We start from the raw sequence: 17500 nt of genomic DNA, 5'->3' as shown, positions 1-17500 counted from the left end.
TAGCCCGCTCCGCAAACTTGTCTAGTACAAAATGGCGAGTTCAATCCGTATTTTAACGTATCTAAACTGTGCGACTGCTACATTTGCCCACAAATTAAAGACCTTTATTAACACTATTAAAATGCTTAAAACCTTTAATGATAACCCAACAGTATATGATTACAATCGACGCCAAAACACAACGATATAAATTGCGGTTTTTCACCAAAAATTAAGACATGATATGGAGTTGATTTAAAACTCAACACGATCATTGTGCAAACATTACCGAATCAAAAATACTGCATTTCCCAGGGTTTTCGAAACAAAAAAGCGGTCTTCAAATGTAATCCAGACTGATTTCTAATGTCTGGATGTCGGAGTCCACAGTAAAAGAGGCAGCGTTGTTGCATTTATCGTGGAATACTTCGTATATAAACAAATGAAACACAACTAACAAGCGAAATGGCGTCTGATGAAAATAGGCCGATTGGAGTTACGAAACACAAGCAAACACCTGGTAAATTAAATTGTAGGATGTAAATTTGCTATATATAATCATTTAAGATACATTTGGAAAAACTTTTACAAAGTGACAACTGTAAAATTTCTCATGATTAAAGGCAGCATTCGAATTTGCACAAATTGAAGTTTATTCCAGGAATTATAAACTTACCTAACTCGAATTTAACAAACGAAATGGGGGAAGATGGACAGTTCTCGTCAATAGACAATACACTTTCACCGTCCTAGAGAACTATATGTAACTGAAATATTTTAGTCTTGTGAAGGGTATTGCTGAAAATGAAGAAGGTAAATACAAATAACCTATGTTAGAGTCCTATTCTTTACACTGAAATTATCACACAAAATTACTCATTTACTTTACTATTCGAATGTCAACAAAGTGACTTGGTCAGGTGCCAGCTTTTGTTCAACCAAAATATTCCCCTACAATAAGCAATTCATTAAAAAAACAACAACAATTGATTGAAATAATAACACAAGTGACAAACACCCAGGTGGAAAGATATCACGAATGTCCTTCATAACTTACAAAAATGTAAATTCACAAAGATTGCATGCTTGCAGGTTTAAAAACACATGGAATTGACTATGGTTCTTAATAATTTGCAAATATAATGTGTACTGCAGCCATAATTAAAATATAATTACTTTTAATCCACACTGTTTGTGATTTTAATGTAACTTTATTTGTTTAAAATTACATTTACTCATAGATCTGTAACATCTTTGCAAAGGGTCTAAAACAGAAACCAACATCAATATTGTTCGGATTTATTGTGTTGACATCATTCTGTATGGGCCATTCATGTGTCAATGTCCAGCAGGCGTTCTGGCAAGAACCAGTAATTACATGGATTGCACTTGTAATTTCTACAGGTAATTATTGAATAACACCAAACACAACAAATTCAATGCTCCCATAGAAAACATTTGCCTTAAATATTTATATACCCCTCAAAAAGAAAATGTACTTTGGTACCTCAAGGAAAGGTACATAATTGAAACATTGTGCATATTTTGGACAAACCTTATTTCTTCTTTAGGAATTTACCAAATGCTCAAAACAAACTTACTATTATTTATAAAAACTGCCCAAAATTAAAACTGTTACAGTACCAAATACTAATTAATGGATCAAGGAAATTGAAACAGAGTTGTTGACTCTGAATTTTTCCTGGCAAAAACAACCAGCTGTGCAAAAGCCATATAATTTGAACAACAGATCATTTTATATACACTCACATGAATATAACAATTGAGAAACTAAGACAGAGACCACTGTTGTTGGAATGCATCTTTACATACAGTGTATGTGAGCGATTATTGAGTTGCAAGAGTTTTAAATTAGTTTATGTCTCAAAATACAATTTAGAGGATAGATCAAGGTTTTTTTAAGCTTTTGTGGATTATTTCCTCCCAATTTATACCTAAATAAATTTGTAAAATTTTCAAACCATTTACTGGAAAAATTCACAAAAAAATCATGTAAGCAGGGAAGTTTATTGGTAGATTTTATCACAAATGTCACAAATATTCAAACAAAGGCTTACATATTCCAAAACATGAATTCTGTGTAATTTCTTACCTAGGGAGATGCAAATCTGCATTCCATGAATTTTTAAGCCAAATCCTTGAGAAGGTGGCTGACAAAGTGGAAGTTAGAGGACATAAAGCAAGGCAGATGTTGCTCCCACACTGCACCTGGGACAAGTTTGGAGAGAGACTCTCAGAAAATGGTGCTAGGTCTTTGGGCCTGTTTGATGAACTAATGTCGTTTTTTGCAACGATGAATATGTATTCGTCACACAAAATGCAGCTATCAGATACAAGGGAGTTTCAGGATTTCCTCCAGCTGTTTACAGGAAAATCTAAAACACGTGAGACAGGTACCTTATTTAAATTGACTAAACATTTGGTAAGAAAATTCATAAATTGCATAATGGAACTAAAAAAACGCACAATGTAATAATGACAGAAACTATAGAGGGTTGTCCAATACACCCAACTAGAGTCGATTCGTGTTTTAAATTGACGATTCGACCAACCGGATGTCGATTCGAGGACCCTTTTGGATGGAATCGACACGAGTCGTTTCTTTTTCTGTCGATTCGTCATGCCGGAAGTCGATTTGCGCGAGACTTAGAAAATATAGCGCATCTGGGCTTTGAGGGTTATGTCTTTACATTATATCTTAAGTAGTCTGGTATTTTCAACTTTGTGGAAATAATTCCTGGGACTTTGTGCAGGAGTAATCAAACTTAGATATTTAGCTACGTGATACAGCAAAAAGAACAAAGAGTAGCCTAAAGGATATAATGGTGTTTAGTGGCGATCGCTATGGTTACAAGAGGGTGATTGGAAAAATTGAAAGGTCAATAAATCATCCTTTGCCCTCACTTCGCTTTCGCATGTGTTCGTGAGTGCAACTCGTAAGTGTTTTTTTTATTCCCTCCCCCACTAAATCTCACAAGCAATCTAAAATTCCATTTTCTGGTTATCTTCTCGTCAGCAGAGTCTGGAGTGAAATTTTTTGGAAAGGTTTCTTGAAAACGACCACGTTTGCAACGAGTGGCGACATGGCAACATTTCAACTCACCGCGACACTGATGATCCTTCAAGGATTGCTCTTCTCGTATGGTAAGCGAAACGTTTTGGTATCTGTCTATTTTGTTTCGGCCGTCTTTCGGTAATGATAAGCACTGTCGAGCAATTAAAAGAAGCCTTCAGTGAAAAAGCAGCGTAGAAAAGTGAAGTCTTCTTTGCAAGTTGAATATTCATGGTGATAGGGTAGACAGCCGGTCAATGCCATACTTAAACAAGACAAAACGCGAATTTCTGTTTGCATGGTTACAAGTAAAGCACACGATACTCACCCTAAGCATTCCTAAGAATAGTGGGAATGGGATTCAGGGTTTTCCTTAGTTGTACATGGATTAGTTTATTATTTGTTGTTCTGGGATAGCTCGAATGCTGATACCTCCGCAGATTGAACAGAAGTCCAGATCAATGTTACTTTAGTAAATGTGCCGGTCGTCTGTTTGGAGAGAGAAACACTGTAATGGTTGGACACAATTTCCAGCTCGTGTGGGTATGATTTACTACATCAGTTCCGTCATCCAAGAGATGATTTTAAGAACAACTCGAAACAGTTTCCCACCGAGCCCAGCTTACAGTTACATCATTGTGAATGACACATCAAGAGTTATCAGTCTTTTTGTTAGACCAAAACTTGCAGTTTGCCGGCCATAAAACAGTTGCTTGAAAGAATACTCTATACTTCTGCAATTGCAAAACACATTGGAAATTACGCAATGAAGGCATAGACCATGTACAACGCAACTGATTTATTTATTCCTGAATTTATTCTGAGTAAGGTTATGCTCGTTGAATCTCGGACAATAGTTACATTGGCTGACAAAATGTGATCAGCTCGTTTCATGCTCAATAGATCAAAAAATTGTAGCATCTGCTAGATCTCTTGTAGATACGTTGCTTTCTGAAAAACAACTAAAGAATACAATGTTCATTTTAGTTTACAGTTGGTAACCAAGGAAAAGGTTAAGAGATGTGCCCTTCGCTTTACAGCAGAAGCGATGCGGCACGGTTAATTTATTCACGGCTATTCAAAACAATCTTATTAACTGTATCACCATGGAATGGACTTTTCAGCTGAATTAACCACAACCTGAAAAGTATAAACATATACCTCTATCTCGGTCAATCTATCACGGTAAACAAGTCATATACGACATTGACCGCACAAGTTTTTTGAAACGGTTTTCTCGACTTGTTTGAGTCGATAATTGAAATAAGTGATCACGTGATGATCAGACTGATCATCGTTTCATTCTGTTTGGACTTTGTGCTCGCGATCATACACTAGTCAATTCAGTCTTTAAAAAACCCCAAACCTTTTAACGGAAACATTGTGCCCGCTCGGGTAGCCAATCACTGCACAGGATTTATTTCATCTTGCCCACTCATTGAGCAACAGTAGTATCATAGCAGAGTGATAAGAGATCAAACAATTGCAAATTTTTGAATTCAGTATGAATTTAGAATCCCTTAAAAAATATATATATATATTGATCATCTAAACCTAGTTGTGAAGGAAAAATTAATTTTTCTTAAATAAGGCAGGATTTAAGTGCGCTTGTGAGGTATTTGGAACAGAGTGAGGCATGACATGGAGCTAATGAGTTACTGTGCGCATGTCAAATTCAAAAGGAAATTTTAATTAAAGAAATTCATGGATGGCTTACCACAACTGGCTTATTTGCTTTGTGGATACATTATTGTCGAATATACTGACTGATTTTACAAATGTAAAATGAAGTGTTGAAAAGCTCATGAGTTTCGGAATCATTTCTGGCTGAAAAATATTTGGTACCTAGCACTACTTTCTCTCCTCAGAAGTCCATGCTTGATCGTTTTGGCTTTCTGTCATTGTAAAAAACAAATGGACGCCAACTTTATGCGTCTGTGCTCTTATCGATGATAAATTGTGTCATGCAATACTGTCAAAGTACAGTAACAACCCGCGTGTAAAAACCTAATGGTTTAAGAACCTGCTGGCAGAAACTTACCATTTTTATACACAAAAATGTAAGAACCTGTTTAACCAAGCAAGATGAAGCAGTTTCTTATATGTAGGTTACAGTTAATTTACGATAAACATTAGAACTAAGGAGTGTGGCTTTGAGATGGCAAATTTATATTACAAGAAAATATATAATACAGTTGTTAATAAATACCGTATATTCAAGGACCAAAGCCAAGTTTATTTATTTTTCTGGTAATCAACAACTAGATCTTCTTCGTAGAAATTAAGAACCTAATTGCGGGCCCAAGAGAGGTCCGCAACCCTAATCTTGACAGTGACCAGCGGATTGCGTTTTATGCGTGCGCGCCACGTTAATAAAGAGCGAACAGAAAGCGGAAGTTGAAAATTTTCTTCTTCCACTAAGAACGATCGGAATGCGAAAAATGTGTCAACCGCTACAGTTTGTCAATCACTAAAGTTTGTCACCTGAGATCGAGGCTTCTGTCACATGAAAAGGCTTTTCCGATGTTGTTCATGCGTTGTCCGACGTTGTTCGCGTTCGTAGAAGCGTTGCTTTGCTTTCGAGAAGGTTTGCTGTGAGCTGTGATATCGACGTTGTCTCAGAAGTTGTCACGATCTTTTGATTTATTGCTCTGGAAATAAGGTGAGTTAAGTTATAGTTATATTTTACAGTTTTCTCGGCGGTTAATTATTCTGGTAGAGCCCAATCAACTCAATATTTCAAGGGGCATCTCTATTGTTTTGATCTTTGAAGCTCTTCGCACGTGGCTCGACCTGTCACTTGGAAATCAAAGGACGTTTTGGTGAACTTGTTGAGGCGATTTTCTGGGGATTTGCTGTGACTTTCAGCGTTGTCTGACAAGTTTTTACGATCTATTTGAATTCATATTGCCGTGAAGATAAGGTGAGTTGCGTTATATTTTATACTGTTAACTTTCTGGGCGGTTAATTTTTCTGGTAAACCACTTTTACTTTTTGAAGGAGCAGTTTGACATGTTTCGATTTACGGAAATCTACTACAGAACACTGTCTGTACGGAAAACATGGCGAATTTTTCCAAGTCTTATGCCACAGATGTTCCAGTCTTTATCTCAGAGGGTCGAATGCATACCGATTTTTTTGCGTTTTCAACAAGTATGCATACAAAAGAGTAAAGCCTCGGTTTTGTCAAAAAGCGATGACCCAGTTTGGTCACCTGGTTGTGTTAGCCCACAAGTCGAATCAAAAGACGGCACAGTTTTGCCAATATTTGACCCAGTTTGGTCACCACTCATCAAATCAGCCAGAATAATTCAAACAATCGCAGAGCCTAAACTAGAACTATCACGGCTAACAAAATGGAGTCCAGTTATTTTCTTAGCATTGCCGGTACTGCCGAGAAAGTTTTGTTCTGCTCCGTTGGAAAGTGAATTTGTGCTTCCATTTAATTATGCCGCCCAGAAGAAGAGAGTGTTTGAAAGTATGTTGGTTGCTCAGCCTACTAAGGAATACCGTTGTAGAAGCATGTGTTTTGTTCATTCTAAGCAATCCCATCGCAGGAAGAGAGACAGAGAACCTTCTAGAATTCCTAAACGGAAATTCGTTAGTTTGTTTAATCATAGAAAGAAGAGAAAACAATTAAAACGTCTTTTAAAACAAAAGGTTCCAAGGTCTTCAGAACTGCATTACTTCTGCAAAAAAAGTGAGGTTACATTTTGGATTGCCAGATATTCTGGTGAAAGCTGTTTTGGTCAGTACTATTTAAAGAAAAATGCTCAAAAAATTAACTCCAACAAAAAAGGTTTCAGAAATGAAAGTATATTCGTAAGAAAACAATGTGTACTTCCATTTCTTTCTGGTGGTATGAATTCTACAAATAACCAGTCAAATCAGATTGATGCTGCAGCGAGCTCCTATGATCGTCTGGTTGATAGACTATTACAGAAGGGTTCACAGCCAGTTGATGTTGGAGGCTGTGGTGATTGCCTTTTCCGATCAGTCTCCCATCAGTATTATGGTTCTCCTGAGTTTCACATTGAAATAAGGCAAGCAGGTGTAAAATATCTTGAAAAGCATCCTGAGTTGTTTGTAGAAAGTGTATCTGAAAATTCATGGAAAGTGTATTTGCAAAGAATGCGTGCTCCTGGGGCATGGTGTGATCATATAATTATTCAGGCTGTAGCCAATCAACTTCATTCTGTCATTCATATAATTGAATCACGGCTTTCATGCCCAGAAGGATCAACAATTACTCCATCTGGTGGCCAGGAAATAACAAAAGTATTGTTTGTTGGGTACATAGAGGATTTACATTACGTTTCTACAGAGCCACACTATACAAATAAAAATGCTCTTAAATATCTCAAATTCAAATTATCTGAAACAGATGCTCACCGCAAAGAGAGGCTAGCAGCATACTGATCCAGGTATCAATTTACACATAAAAGAAAGGAAAATAAAGAAACTCATGGAAAAAAGAAAGTATGTGTTAGAGAATCCCTTTCTAATGCAACAGTCTCAAAAGAAGAATATTTATCAAACTGCTGCACAGAAAATCTTGCTCCTCTACATGAACAGCCATGGGCAAAGGAGAACATAGCAAATTTTAATAAGTCAAACAATTATACTATTTACCAATGTAAATCTTGTTTTGAAGCATGGCCTTTAAAATCCACTCCAAAATCTATAAATAACTACCAGTGTGCGAGATGTTCTAGAGAAAAGGATCTTCCAAAGAAATTTTCCACTGAAAACCTAATGGTGCCTTCAGCTGTACCAGACGAACTACGAGGTTTAACTCAAGTGGAAGAAATGCTAATTGCTCGTGCTCTTCCCATTATGCATGTTTATATCAAACCAGGAGGACAAAGAGGTTTCTCAGGGCATTGTATAAATATACCACAGGACATTAGAGAACTGGCACATTCTCTCCCAAGATATCCAAAAGATTTACCTGTTATTGTTGTCCGGAAAAAAGGGATAGGAAATAATTTTAAAAATCTTGTTGTAAGAAGACAAGTAGTATCAGATGCGATACATTGGCTTTTGAGAAATAATCCTCTTTATTTGGATATTGAAATAAATTATCAAGCACTTGTATCTTTACCAGAGAATGAAGTCCCCCAACAGCTTCTTTCCCTACAAACAGAAGGGAAAGTTATCGATGATACCCTTAACTGCAGTCTAGATCATGACCCTGTTTATGAAGAAGACGACATCGTTTATAATCCAAATGTCGATACTTCAAGCTTTCTTCCAGTAAATAATAGCCAACAACAAGAAGAACATTTAATAAATCAGCAAGTTTTCCAAGGTCATATTGACTGGCCAAGTTCAAGTGACAATCCTTTAAATGAGTTTAGCACTCCATTTTTGGCTACACTGGCATTTCCTACATTATTTCCAGATAGTAAAGGGGATCCAACAAACTCATCCGTGTTAAAAAATGTCACTCTCAAGGAAGAGGTTAAACACCTTATTAAATTTGCAGAGAAAAAAGATAATATATGGCACTATCGTTTTGCAAATCATCCAAGATTTTCTTACTGGGCTTTAAATATGATTCAGCGTAAACAAATTCTTCAACAAACTGGAATATTTTTTAAGCAAAATCCTGGAGAAAAACATTTAACATTGCAAGAGTTAAGAGATATGATTAGGAATAATCAAAGTAACCTTTTAATGTCAAAGTTGTCACGGTACATCACCAATATAACTGGTTCAGATGTTTATTGGTTCAAGGCAAAAGAAGATTTAAAAGCAATCATACAACATGTGGGTCCTCCAACTTTGTTTTTCACATTCTCCTCAGCAGATATGCACTGGCCAGAATTACATGCCCTTTTTCAAAGTTTGTGTAATACAGAAAGCACTGACAGTTCTTCTGATGTACGACGTCAGAATGTCATTGATAACCCTCACATAGTTGATTGGTTCTATACTGAAAGATTAAAGAGCTTCATTAAACACTGGTTATATAACTCACTTGATGCCAAATGGCATTGGTATAGATTCGAATATCAGTCTAGAGGTAGTATTCATTGTCACGGTGTTGCAAAATTAAACAATGATCCAGGTTTGTACAAATTGAGCGATACTGCACTTAAAGGATACTTGGCAGATGTTTCTGAAGATGAAAGTACACCTGATAGTGCAACTGTTATTAATGGGAAAATAGCTAGTGAAAAAATCTGTCAGTATTATAATTGGATTCTCTCTACCTGTAACCCAGATCCTCCACATGAAGGCAATTGGATAAAACCGGTTATTCATCCTTGTCAAAAATACTACCATAATATCGAAGAATCTGAATCTGACAGTGAATACATTGATCTATTAAACATGGTTCAAAGGCACACTCGATGTAGTACCAGCTATTGTTTAAGGAAAAAAGGAAATGAAACAGAACCCAAATGTAGGTTTAATTTTCCATTTGAACATTGTGAGAAAACCTCATTGCAATTTGAAGAAACTCATTCCAAGGATAACACACCTAAATATAAAATGCAAGTTACAACCAAAAGGAACGACTCTAGACTAAACAACCACCAACGACTTCAGCTTCAAGGCTGGCGTGCAAACTGTGATATTCAGCTTGTTGTTGATTATCAGGCCTGTGTAGAGTATCTGGCAAAGTATGCAGCGAAGAGTGAAACACGGTCTCACATGCTTAAGAACATGTTCAGTGCTATTGTTCAGAACTCTCAGTCAAATGCTGATGCCACAACAATGATCAAGAAAACTGTCATGAAAACACTAGGTCAGAAAGATTTTTCTGCACAGGAAACAATGCACCATTTACTTTCCCTCAATTTTGTTAGCTCATCCTTCATTGTTCTTCCTGTGAACTTAAATGGTTCCCGTAGACTTAACCTGTCTGATGCACCTGATGAAGTAGTAACAACAGATAGTTTGCTTGATATATATGCTCAACAACACAAATATGAGGCAGATTTAAAATGTAAGTTGACAGATATGAACTTTCTTGACTTTGCAACAAAGTACAAAGTTGTAAGTGGCAAATTAGTCAATCAGCCTAAAAACTTAATTCCAAGGGTTTTTCCTACATATTCTTCAAGCATAAAAAGCCCTAATTTTGGGTTGTACTGTAAATATCAATTATTGAGATTTAAGCCATGGAAAACAAAACCAGAAGATGCATGGGGAAGTAAAGAGGAAAATGATAATTAATTCATTAGTGAATGGAAAACATTTTTGCAGTCAGAGTATGCCCAAAACCATGTACCCGATTGGCATGACAAACTTGAAGATTTACAGGATTATTCTGATTGTGATTTACAAAATGAACAGTCTTCTGAATCAGAGCAATGTGAAGAATGGATGATCTTAGCAGACTTTTTGCACTCAAATAATTCAACTGATCCTGAAGCTTCCTCACTATATACTAACAATTCTACCTATTGGCAGACAACCTCTTATCCATATACTTCACAACAAATAGCTGAAATGCCATCCTGGATAAATTCTAAAAAGCAAACATATATTTATAAACCTTTAAGCAACCCTGATGACAACATAAACATCAATACTTTCAGCAACATGCAAGCACTTGCATACAATTTAGTTAAACAACACTTCGAAAGTCCTCGCCAAGAACCACCCTTACTTTTAATAATAAATGGATTTGCAGGAACTGGCAAAAGTTACCTTATTAGTGCTTTGAAATCTCTACGACAACAATCTTGCTCTGTTACTGCCACTACTGGAAAAGCATCATTCAATATTAATGGCAAGACCATTCAATCAGTATTAAATTTACCTGTTGGTCCAAGAGGTAACAAGGATCTTAAAGGGCAGTCTCTGATAAGGTTGCAAGACCGATTGCGTCATATTAAATATATATTGATTGACGAGTATTCTATGCTTGGCCAGACATTGCTTGGTTGGATTGACAAACGATGTAGGCAAGCAACTGGACAACAGGATGAAATTTTTGGAGGAAAATCTATTATTTTGGTAGGTGATCCAGCACAGCTACCACCTGTTGCAGACAAACCTTTATATCACACAAAGCCATCAGGTCCTATTGGTGAACAAGGCCACGTTGCAAATTTAATGTTTGATAAAGTAATTAGATTATCTGTGAATCAAAGAGTGCAGGGCTCTGATACTACGCAGGTTGCCTTTAAACAATTATTGATGCGCCTTCGCACCGGTGATTCTACGGAAGAAGACTGGAGGCTTCTTTTATCTCGTCAGCCATCACTGGTTGCTAATTTAAATGAATTTGATGATGCAATAAAATTATTTTATGGTAATGATGAAGTGGCTGAATACAATCACCAACAACTGCTGAAGCTTTCTCGACCAGTAGCCTGCATTCAGGCTCGTCATTCATCTTCCACTGCTAAATCATTACCTTCGGATGAAATGTCTGGATTAGTACCAATCTTATTTCTTGCCAGACAGGCTTCAGTAATGCTTACAATGAATTTGTGGCCAGAGGTTGGACTATGCAATGGAGCTACTGGAAAAGTTGTAGACCTCATATTTGCAGAGAATCACTCGCCGCCAGATTTACCAATAGCAGTTACGGTTAAATTTGACCATTATGCAGGGCCATCATTTACTGAATTGTTACCAAAATGTGTCCCAGTGTGCCCTATCACTGTTAAATCTCATTTACCTGATACTTTTCATGAAAGACAGCAATTACCATTAAAGCTTTCCTGGGCTATTACAATACACAAAAGCCAGGGACTTACTCTAGAAAAAGCTTGGATCGATATTGGTTCACGAGAACAAACAGCAGGCATGACATATGTTGCAATCAGTAGGGTGAAAACACTTGGCTCTTGTCTTATTGAGCCAATGTCATTTGAACGCTTGAAGGCCATTAAGAATGCATCAAACTTTCAATTCAGGTTTCAAGAAGAGGAGCGCCTTTCTAGGTTGGCAAATCATACCACCTCAAATTTCACTTACTAACACCTACCTACAAATCAGTGAGTTAATAACTTCATCATTCAATTCATAATTATAATTAATATACTTTTGCTATTACTAAACGAGATTGATAAAATTACTTTAAAAAAAATACAGTAGGTTACTGCAAACAACTTTTTATTTTTTTTTTTTCAAACAAATATATTGTAAAAAAAGAATAATTTATTTATTATGATCATTATTATATGAACATAACTTAATGAAACATTTAAGTGTATCATGTTGCTCATACTAAGTAATATTTTATACAACTGATTCATTAAATTTAATCTCTTTCATATCTTTTCTTTCCTTTTTTATTTTTTCAGTGCTGCCACATTTACAGTTCCATGGCAGCAAAGTGAAAAGGTTTGTATTCTGATTGTTGTTTTGCCACTTTACAAAAAAAAAAAAAATTTTCTGTTTGTAATCTTTCAATTCCACTTACTTATGCTTGTTTGTATATTTTTTTTTGCAGACACTCCTCCGGGTTTTGTGCACTCGGTGTCACCCATGAAAAAGGCAAAGACTGGTAGAGATTACTACACATTCACCTTCCAAACGTCACCGAATAAGTTTACTAAAGCTATTGGCTTTGACCAGAAATCACACCAGCAAGCCATCCACTTTGAGAAAACAAAATCACCTTCAAAAATATTGAGTGCCAGGGATGATGATGGCCAAATCTTCATTAACCAGTATGCCTCACTCATAAAAGCTAATTCGAGTGACATTAAATTTCATCCCTGCAAAGAGCCACCTTCTGCAGGCAGTGCATCATCATCCAACCTTCCCGAGACATCTGCCACAGATATTACTTTACAACAGCTCAATAAGCTTAGCAGAAACCAAAAAGTAAACGTCAAAGCCACGTTGACCATGGGTTCTTTGGACCCAAAAGAACTTTCCAAAAGGAATGGTTCCAAAGGAAGAGTAAAGGAAGACTGTGTGCTAGAAGACAAAACTGGCCATGCAATTATCCATCTTTGGGATGATACCATTACAGCATTGACCAGTGGACAGAGCTATGAAATCAAGAACCTCAGTGTTAAAAACTTTAATGGCAAGACACATCTGGGAACAACGATAGCAACCACATTCACGCCCATTGACGCAGTAATGCACGAGCTAAAAGGAGAGGAGTTGTTATCTAACATTAAAAAGAAAATAACAGTTAATGAATTTGAATTCACTGACAAAGTGAACACTTTTATGCTTTGCCAAATTGCTAACTGCAAAAAGAAAATGCCGTATGCCGTGGATTGTAAAGTGATCACTTGTGCTGCATGTGGCACCTGCCAAAAAGTGAAAGCGGCAGAAAGGGGGATGTCAGCTCGGCTCTGTGCTGAAATTGACGGGAAAGATGTCTGGCTGACTGCCTTTACAGATGTCATGAACATTCTTATCAAAAAAGTCAATCTCTCTTCAGACAACACCACAGATGAACTCAAAGCAGGACTCCTTGAATTGGAAAATGTAAACATCGTCATTGACACTACATCCAACTTCATCTTAGAAGTTTTGGATTAGATCTGTTTTGCTACATGTCAATATCTCTTGCAGTTTAATTGAGAGTGAAACTTGTGTTCATGTTTTTTTAGAACATTCACCTGTAAAATACTTGACAATTTTTTTAGAATGTTTTGCACCTGTAGTTCTTAAAACTTATGGTTGCAGTGACACTAAACAGACATTGTAGGGTATTCAAGTTATCAAAAGAATCATTTTTTCACATGTTCAAGTTGTCTTAAGAGGGACATTTTTCACATGTTCAACTTATATTGACAGAAACCTGTTTTTGCATGTTCATGTTATCTTAGTGAGAAATTTTCCATATAAATTACGTTATTTAAATCTTCTTAACACAAACATTTCTCACTTGTTCAAGTTCGATTAAGAGAGACATTTTTTTACATATTCAAGTTATCTTAAGGACATTTTTCACATTTCATGTTATCTAAGAGAGACATTTTTCACATATCAAAGTCAAAGTTAAAGTAACACTTAAAATTTTCCAATTTTATTAGTGACATTTTCACCTGTTAGTGAAAATGCTTGAAAAGTGTATTAATTTATACTCTTGAGTTACATGTACCAGGTTATCTTTGTTATGTTCATTTCTACAACTTGGTACTTTTCAATAAATCTTGTTGTCTTCTCACAAACAATTATGAGACTTATTCCTCATTCACCAGAAACACAAATATATAGAAAATAATACATGGGCACAAGTAGATATGGAATTTCTCTCTGACTGTTCAACTTGATATCGCACAAGTGAGAGTAGCAAACGAGTGACATATAGATTTCAACAAGAGAAATAACATTTCCTATCTCCAAGCAACCATGTATTATTTTCTTCATTTTATAAACCTACCAATTACGAGGATTTTTCACGGTTTTCCGAAAGTTTCCAACCATTTTCCGAAGATTTCCGAAGATTTATAAATATCGCCCAAATGTCATACGGTATTTCCGAACTTTCCCGGAGATTAGCGAAGATTGCCGAGGAAGATCCGGGTATGTTTCCACTTAAGATCAATAACCTTTGGCTCATTACTATTGAAACATGACAAACTTGACAACATATCATTGGTGATATCAAACACGCGTAAAAAAATTATGGTAATTTTCGACGCGTTGCGATACTGTTTTCCTCGGTGGTCAAACTCCTAATAAACAACCGCAGCTTATTGGCTCGTTAACATTGAAACAAGGCAAACTTGACAACATATGATTGGTGATATCAAATACGCGTAAAAAAACACCCTACTTTTGGACACATCCCGATACTGTTACCATACGTCGTCAAACACCTAATAAACAACCGTCGTTTATATAATAAATCTCAAATAGCACACTTATGCCACCTTATAGCAAACTTCCCAAAACTTTCAACTTCACTTCATTCTCCAATATAAAAAAAACTTCCTCCCCAGTACCTTCCCTTAACTGCATCAAGGCCCGCACTTTCTAACCTGTGGTTACCACTAGTAATAAAACCTACTCAGACTAAATCGTCAATAACTACCTTAAAATACAAGAACCTATTTTGCCAGACTTGTAGGTTCTTCCACGCGGATTTTTACTGTAGTTTGTGGATCCACTCCGCTACGCCTCAAGTATGCATACTCTGCATAATCGTCATGTCGCTAGGCTCGTCGACTGCAGCGCGGTTTGGGAAAAAGGCCGAAAAGGTTTAGTTGCTATTGATAATAGACAAGACGGTTTCTTTTAGTGTTGTACACTCTAAGTAAATCAAAATCAGAGCCGACTTGGACGATATAAATTTGCGAGAAGCTCACGACAAGTGTACAACAAGAATTATTTCTCTTAAATCAATCCGAAATAAACTTCGAATGCAGGGGTGAAACTTTCATTTGCACTAAACATTTGCATCTTACACGTAATCTATCCCAACTTTAGATGTCTCATCAAGCAATGTGACATCCGCTCCAAGTAGCAGTGTGACATCCGCTCCAAGTAGCAGTGTGACATCCGCTTCAAGTAGTAGTGTGACATCCGCTCCAAGTAGCAGTGTGACATCCGCTCCAAGTAGCAGTGTGACATCCGCTCCAAGTAGCAATGTTGTAGCCACACCAACAGGTAAGACTCATTTAGTAGCAGTGTTTTAACCAAAAAAACAAACAAAAAAAAGGTTTGTTTGGTAGCAGTGTTGTAACTAAAAAACATGTAAGGTTCGTTTAGTAGCAGTGTTGTAAATAAAAACTGGATCTACAGTCGGGATGAACACTAAGAATGCAAAATAAAAGACAATGATTGCAAAACAATACCAAATACCCAATATCGTTTCTTATTTGTTGATAATTTTAATTTCTTTGTGTCCCCAATTAGTTCTGAAAACTAAATACATTGACACATTAAGAAAGCTTTTATTATTTATTATTATTATTACCTAATAATACCTACTAATACCTACTTCTGTTTTAAGTTCCATACACCAATCAAAATTCTGTTAAGTCTAGGTATTTCCAAGAAAGGTATTCTTGTAATTTTAAGATTTCTTACACGTAATCTATCTCTAACTTTAGATGAACCTTCAAGCACTATGATGACAGAAATGTCTACTACACCCACCCAAATGACATCTAGTCCAACACCAGGTGACACTGTTTTAGTAGCAGTGTTGTGACACACACACACAAAATAAAAACATGCAAGGTTTCATTTAGCAGCAATGTTGAAACCAAAAAAAACGCGCTATGATGATGCAAGGTTCGTTTAGCAGCACTGATTGCTGTCACCAAAAAAAGACATGCAAGATTCGTTTAGCAGCAGTGTTGTAACCAAAAAACATGCCGGGTTCGTTTAGTACCAGTGTTGTAACCAAAAGACATGCAAGGTTCGTTTAGTGGAAGTGTTGTAACCAAAACAAAAACATGCAACGTTCATTTATGGCAGTGTTGTAACCAAAAAAAAACACACAAGGTTCGTTCAGTAGCAGTGTTAAAACCAAAACAAAAAAACAAAAACAAAAACAAAAACAAAAACAAAAACAAAAAACATGTAAAAGAAGGAGTGCCGAATACTTAATTAATGTATAGGAATCGAACTACAAACACATCAAAGAAAGAATCTCGATACAGTTAAGGCTGAGCATACTTTTGAAGACAACTTGATTTCTTCGATTGATGTGTTTGTTTGATTCCAGCCGATTTCTCGAATACAATAATCCAATATTCGGTACTCCTTTGTTTACATTTGTCATTGGTTATTCGGGGCTATTGAAAAAGTGAAAACATTTTCAGTCATTTTCTCACCACTCTTCTCTTACTCGACACGAATTGGGCCGGTGGAAATTGCCCCAATCATTGGACTGATTACATGCAATGTTAGGGCCGTAGATATTCTCCATGGTAAGGAAGAGCAGGAAAACTCTAACGTAGCAGATTTCTACCCTATTTGCTACTGACAGTAAAACCTGTTACCAAGATCTTAAACCGCGGTGCAGTGCAAATGAACTTAAATTTCTTTATATACTGATTTGATTTTGAATAAACCAAAAAACCATTACAGCCGTAGTTTCCCATGATGATAAAAACTGGATCTACAGTCAAGATGAACACTATGAATGCGAAACAAAAAAAATACCAAAACACCTAATAATACCTACTAATACCTACTTCTGTTTTCAGTTCCATGCACCAATCAAAATTCTGCAAAGTCTAGGTATTTCGAATGAAGGTGTTCTTGTAATTTTACGATTTCTTACACGTAATCTATCCCTAACTTTAGATAATTCTTCAAGCACTATGATGACAGTAATTCCTCCTACAACCATGACATCTATTCTAGGTAAGACTCATTTAGTAGCAGTGTTGTAACCAAAAAAGAAACATGCAAGGTTCGCCTAGGAGCAGCTTTGAAACCACTGAGACACTAAGGTTCGTTTAGTAGCACTGAGTGTTGTAAGGAAAAAAAAAACATGCAAGGTTTGTTTAGTAACAGTGTTGCAACAACAGAAAAAAAAGAAAATTCACGGTT

The 17500-nt window shown here is 36.3% G+C and overlaps 2 protein-coding genes and 1 pseudogene across 4 annotated transcripts in view; all 3 read left to right on the top strand.

Moving 5' to 3' along the window:
- Positions 1–1301: 1301 nt before the first annotated feature.
- Positions 1302–2379, top strand: LOC145490364 (uncharacterized; annotated as a pseudogene).
- Positions 2380–2744: 365 nt separating this feature from the next.
- The window catches only part of LOC145490697 (uncharacterized), a 47757-nt gene continuing 33001 nt past the window's right edge, over positions 2745–17500 (top strand). The window contains exons 1-2 of one of the 2 annotated variants that reach the window (XM_081469785.1): positions 2745–2936; positions 3020–3144. In XM_081469785.1, coding sequence (XP_081325911.1) covers positions 3084–3144 — 61 coding nt within the window. In that variant the 5' untranslated portion in view covers positions 2745–2936; positions 3020–3083. Of the gene's footprint in view, positions 3145–17500 lie in introns of both variants that reach the window. The other variant, XM_081469784.1, reaches the window with a different exon arrangement.
- Positions 5349–14184, top strand: LOC145490683 (uncharacterized). Of its 2 annotated transcripts, XM_081469771.1 has the most exons (4): positions 5349–5714; positions 5826–5975; positions 12325–12364; positions 12474–14184. In XM_081469771.1, exon 4 carries the CDS (start codon positions 12509–12511, stop codon positions 13523–13525), a length of 1017 nt encoding a protein of 338 aa, XP_081325897.1. In that variant the 5' UTR covers positions 5349–5714; positions 5826–5975; positions 12325–12364; positions 12474–12508; the 3' UTR covers positions 13526–14184. The 2 variants fall into 2 exon arrangements, with proteins under 2 accessions (XP_081325897.1, XP_081325898.1); XM_081469772.1 differs by lacking the exons at positions 5349–5714; positions 5826–5975 and adding an exon at positions 7209–7330.

The sequence above is a fragment of the Orbicella franksi genome, chromosome 6 (assembly GCF_964199315.1).
Source record: "Orbicella franksi chromosome 6, jaOrbFran1.1, whole genome shotgun sequence".
In the NCBI taxonomy this organism is placed as follows: Eukaryota; Metazoa; Cnidaria; class Anthozoa; order Scleractinia; family Merulinidae; genus Orbicella; species Orbicella franksi.
Note: the sequence above shows the minus strand (reverse complement) of the source record. Positions and strands in the feature narration are given on the sequence as shown.

Excerpts from the sequence above, each read along its gene's own strand:
- LOC145490683 (XM_081469771.1), top strand. The coding sequence starts at position 12,509 with ATGAAAAAGGCAAAGACTGGTAGAGATTACTACACATTCACCTTCCAA.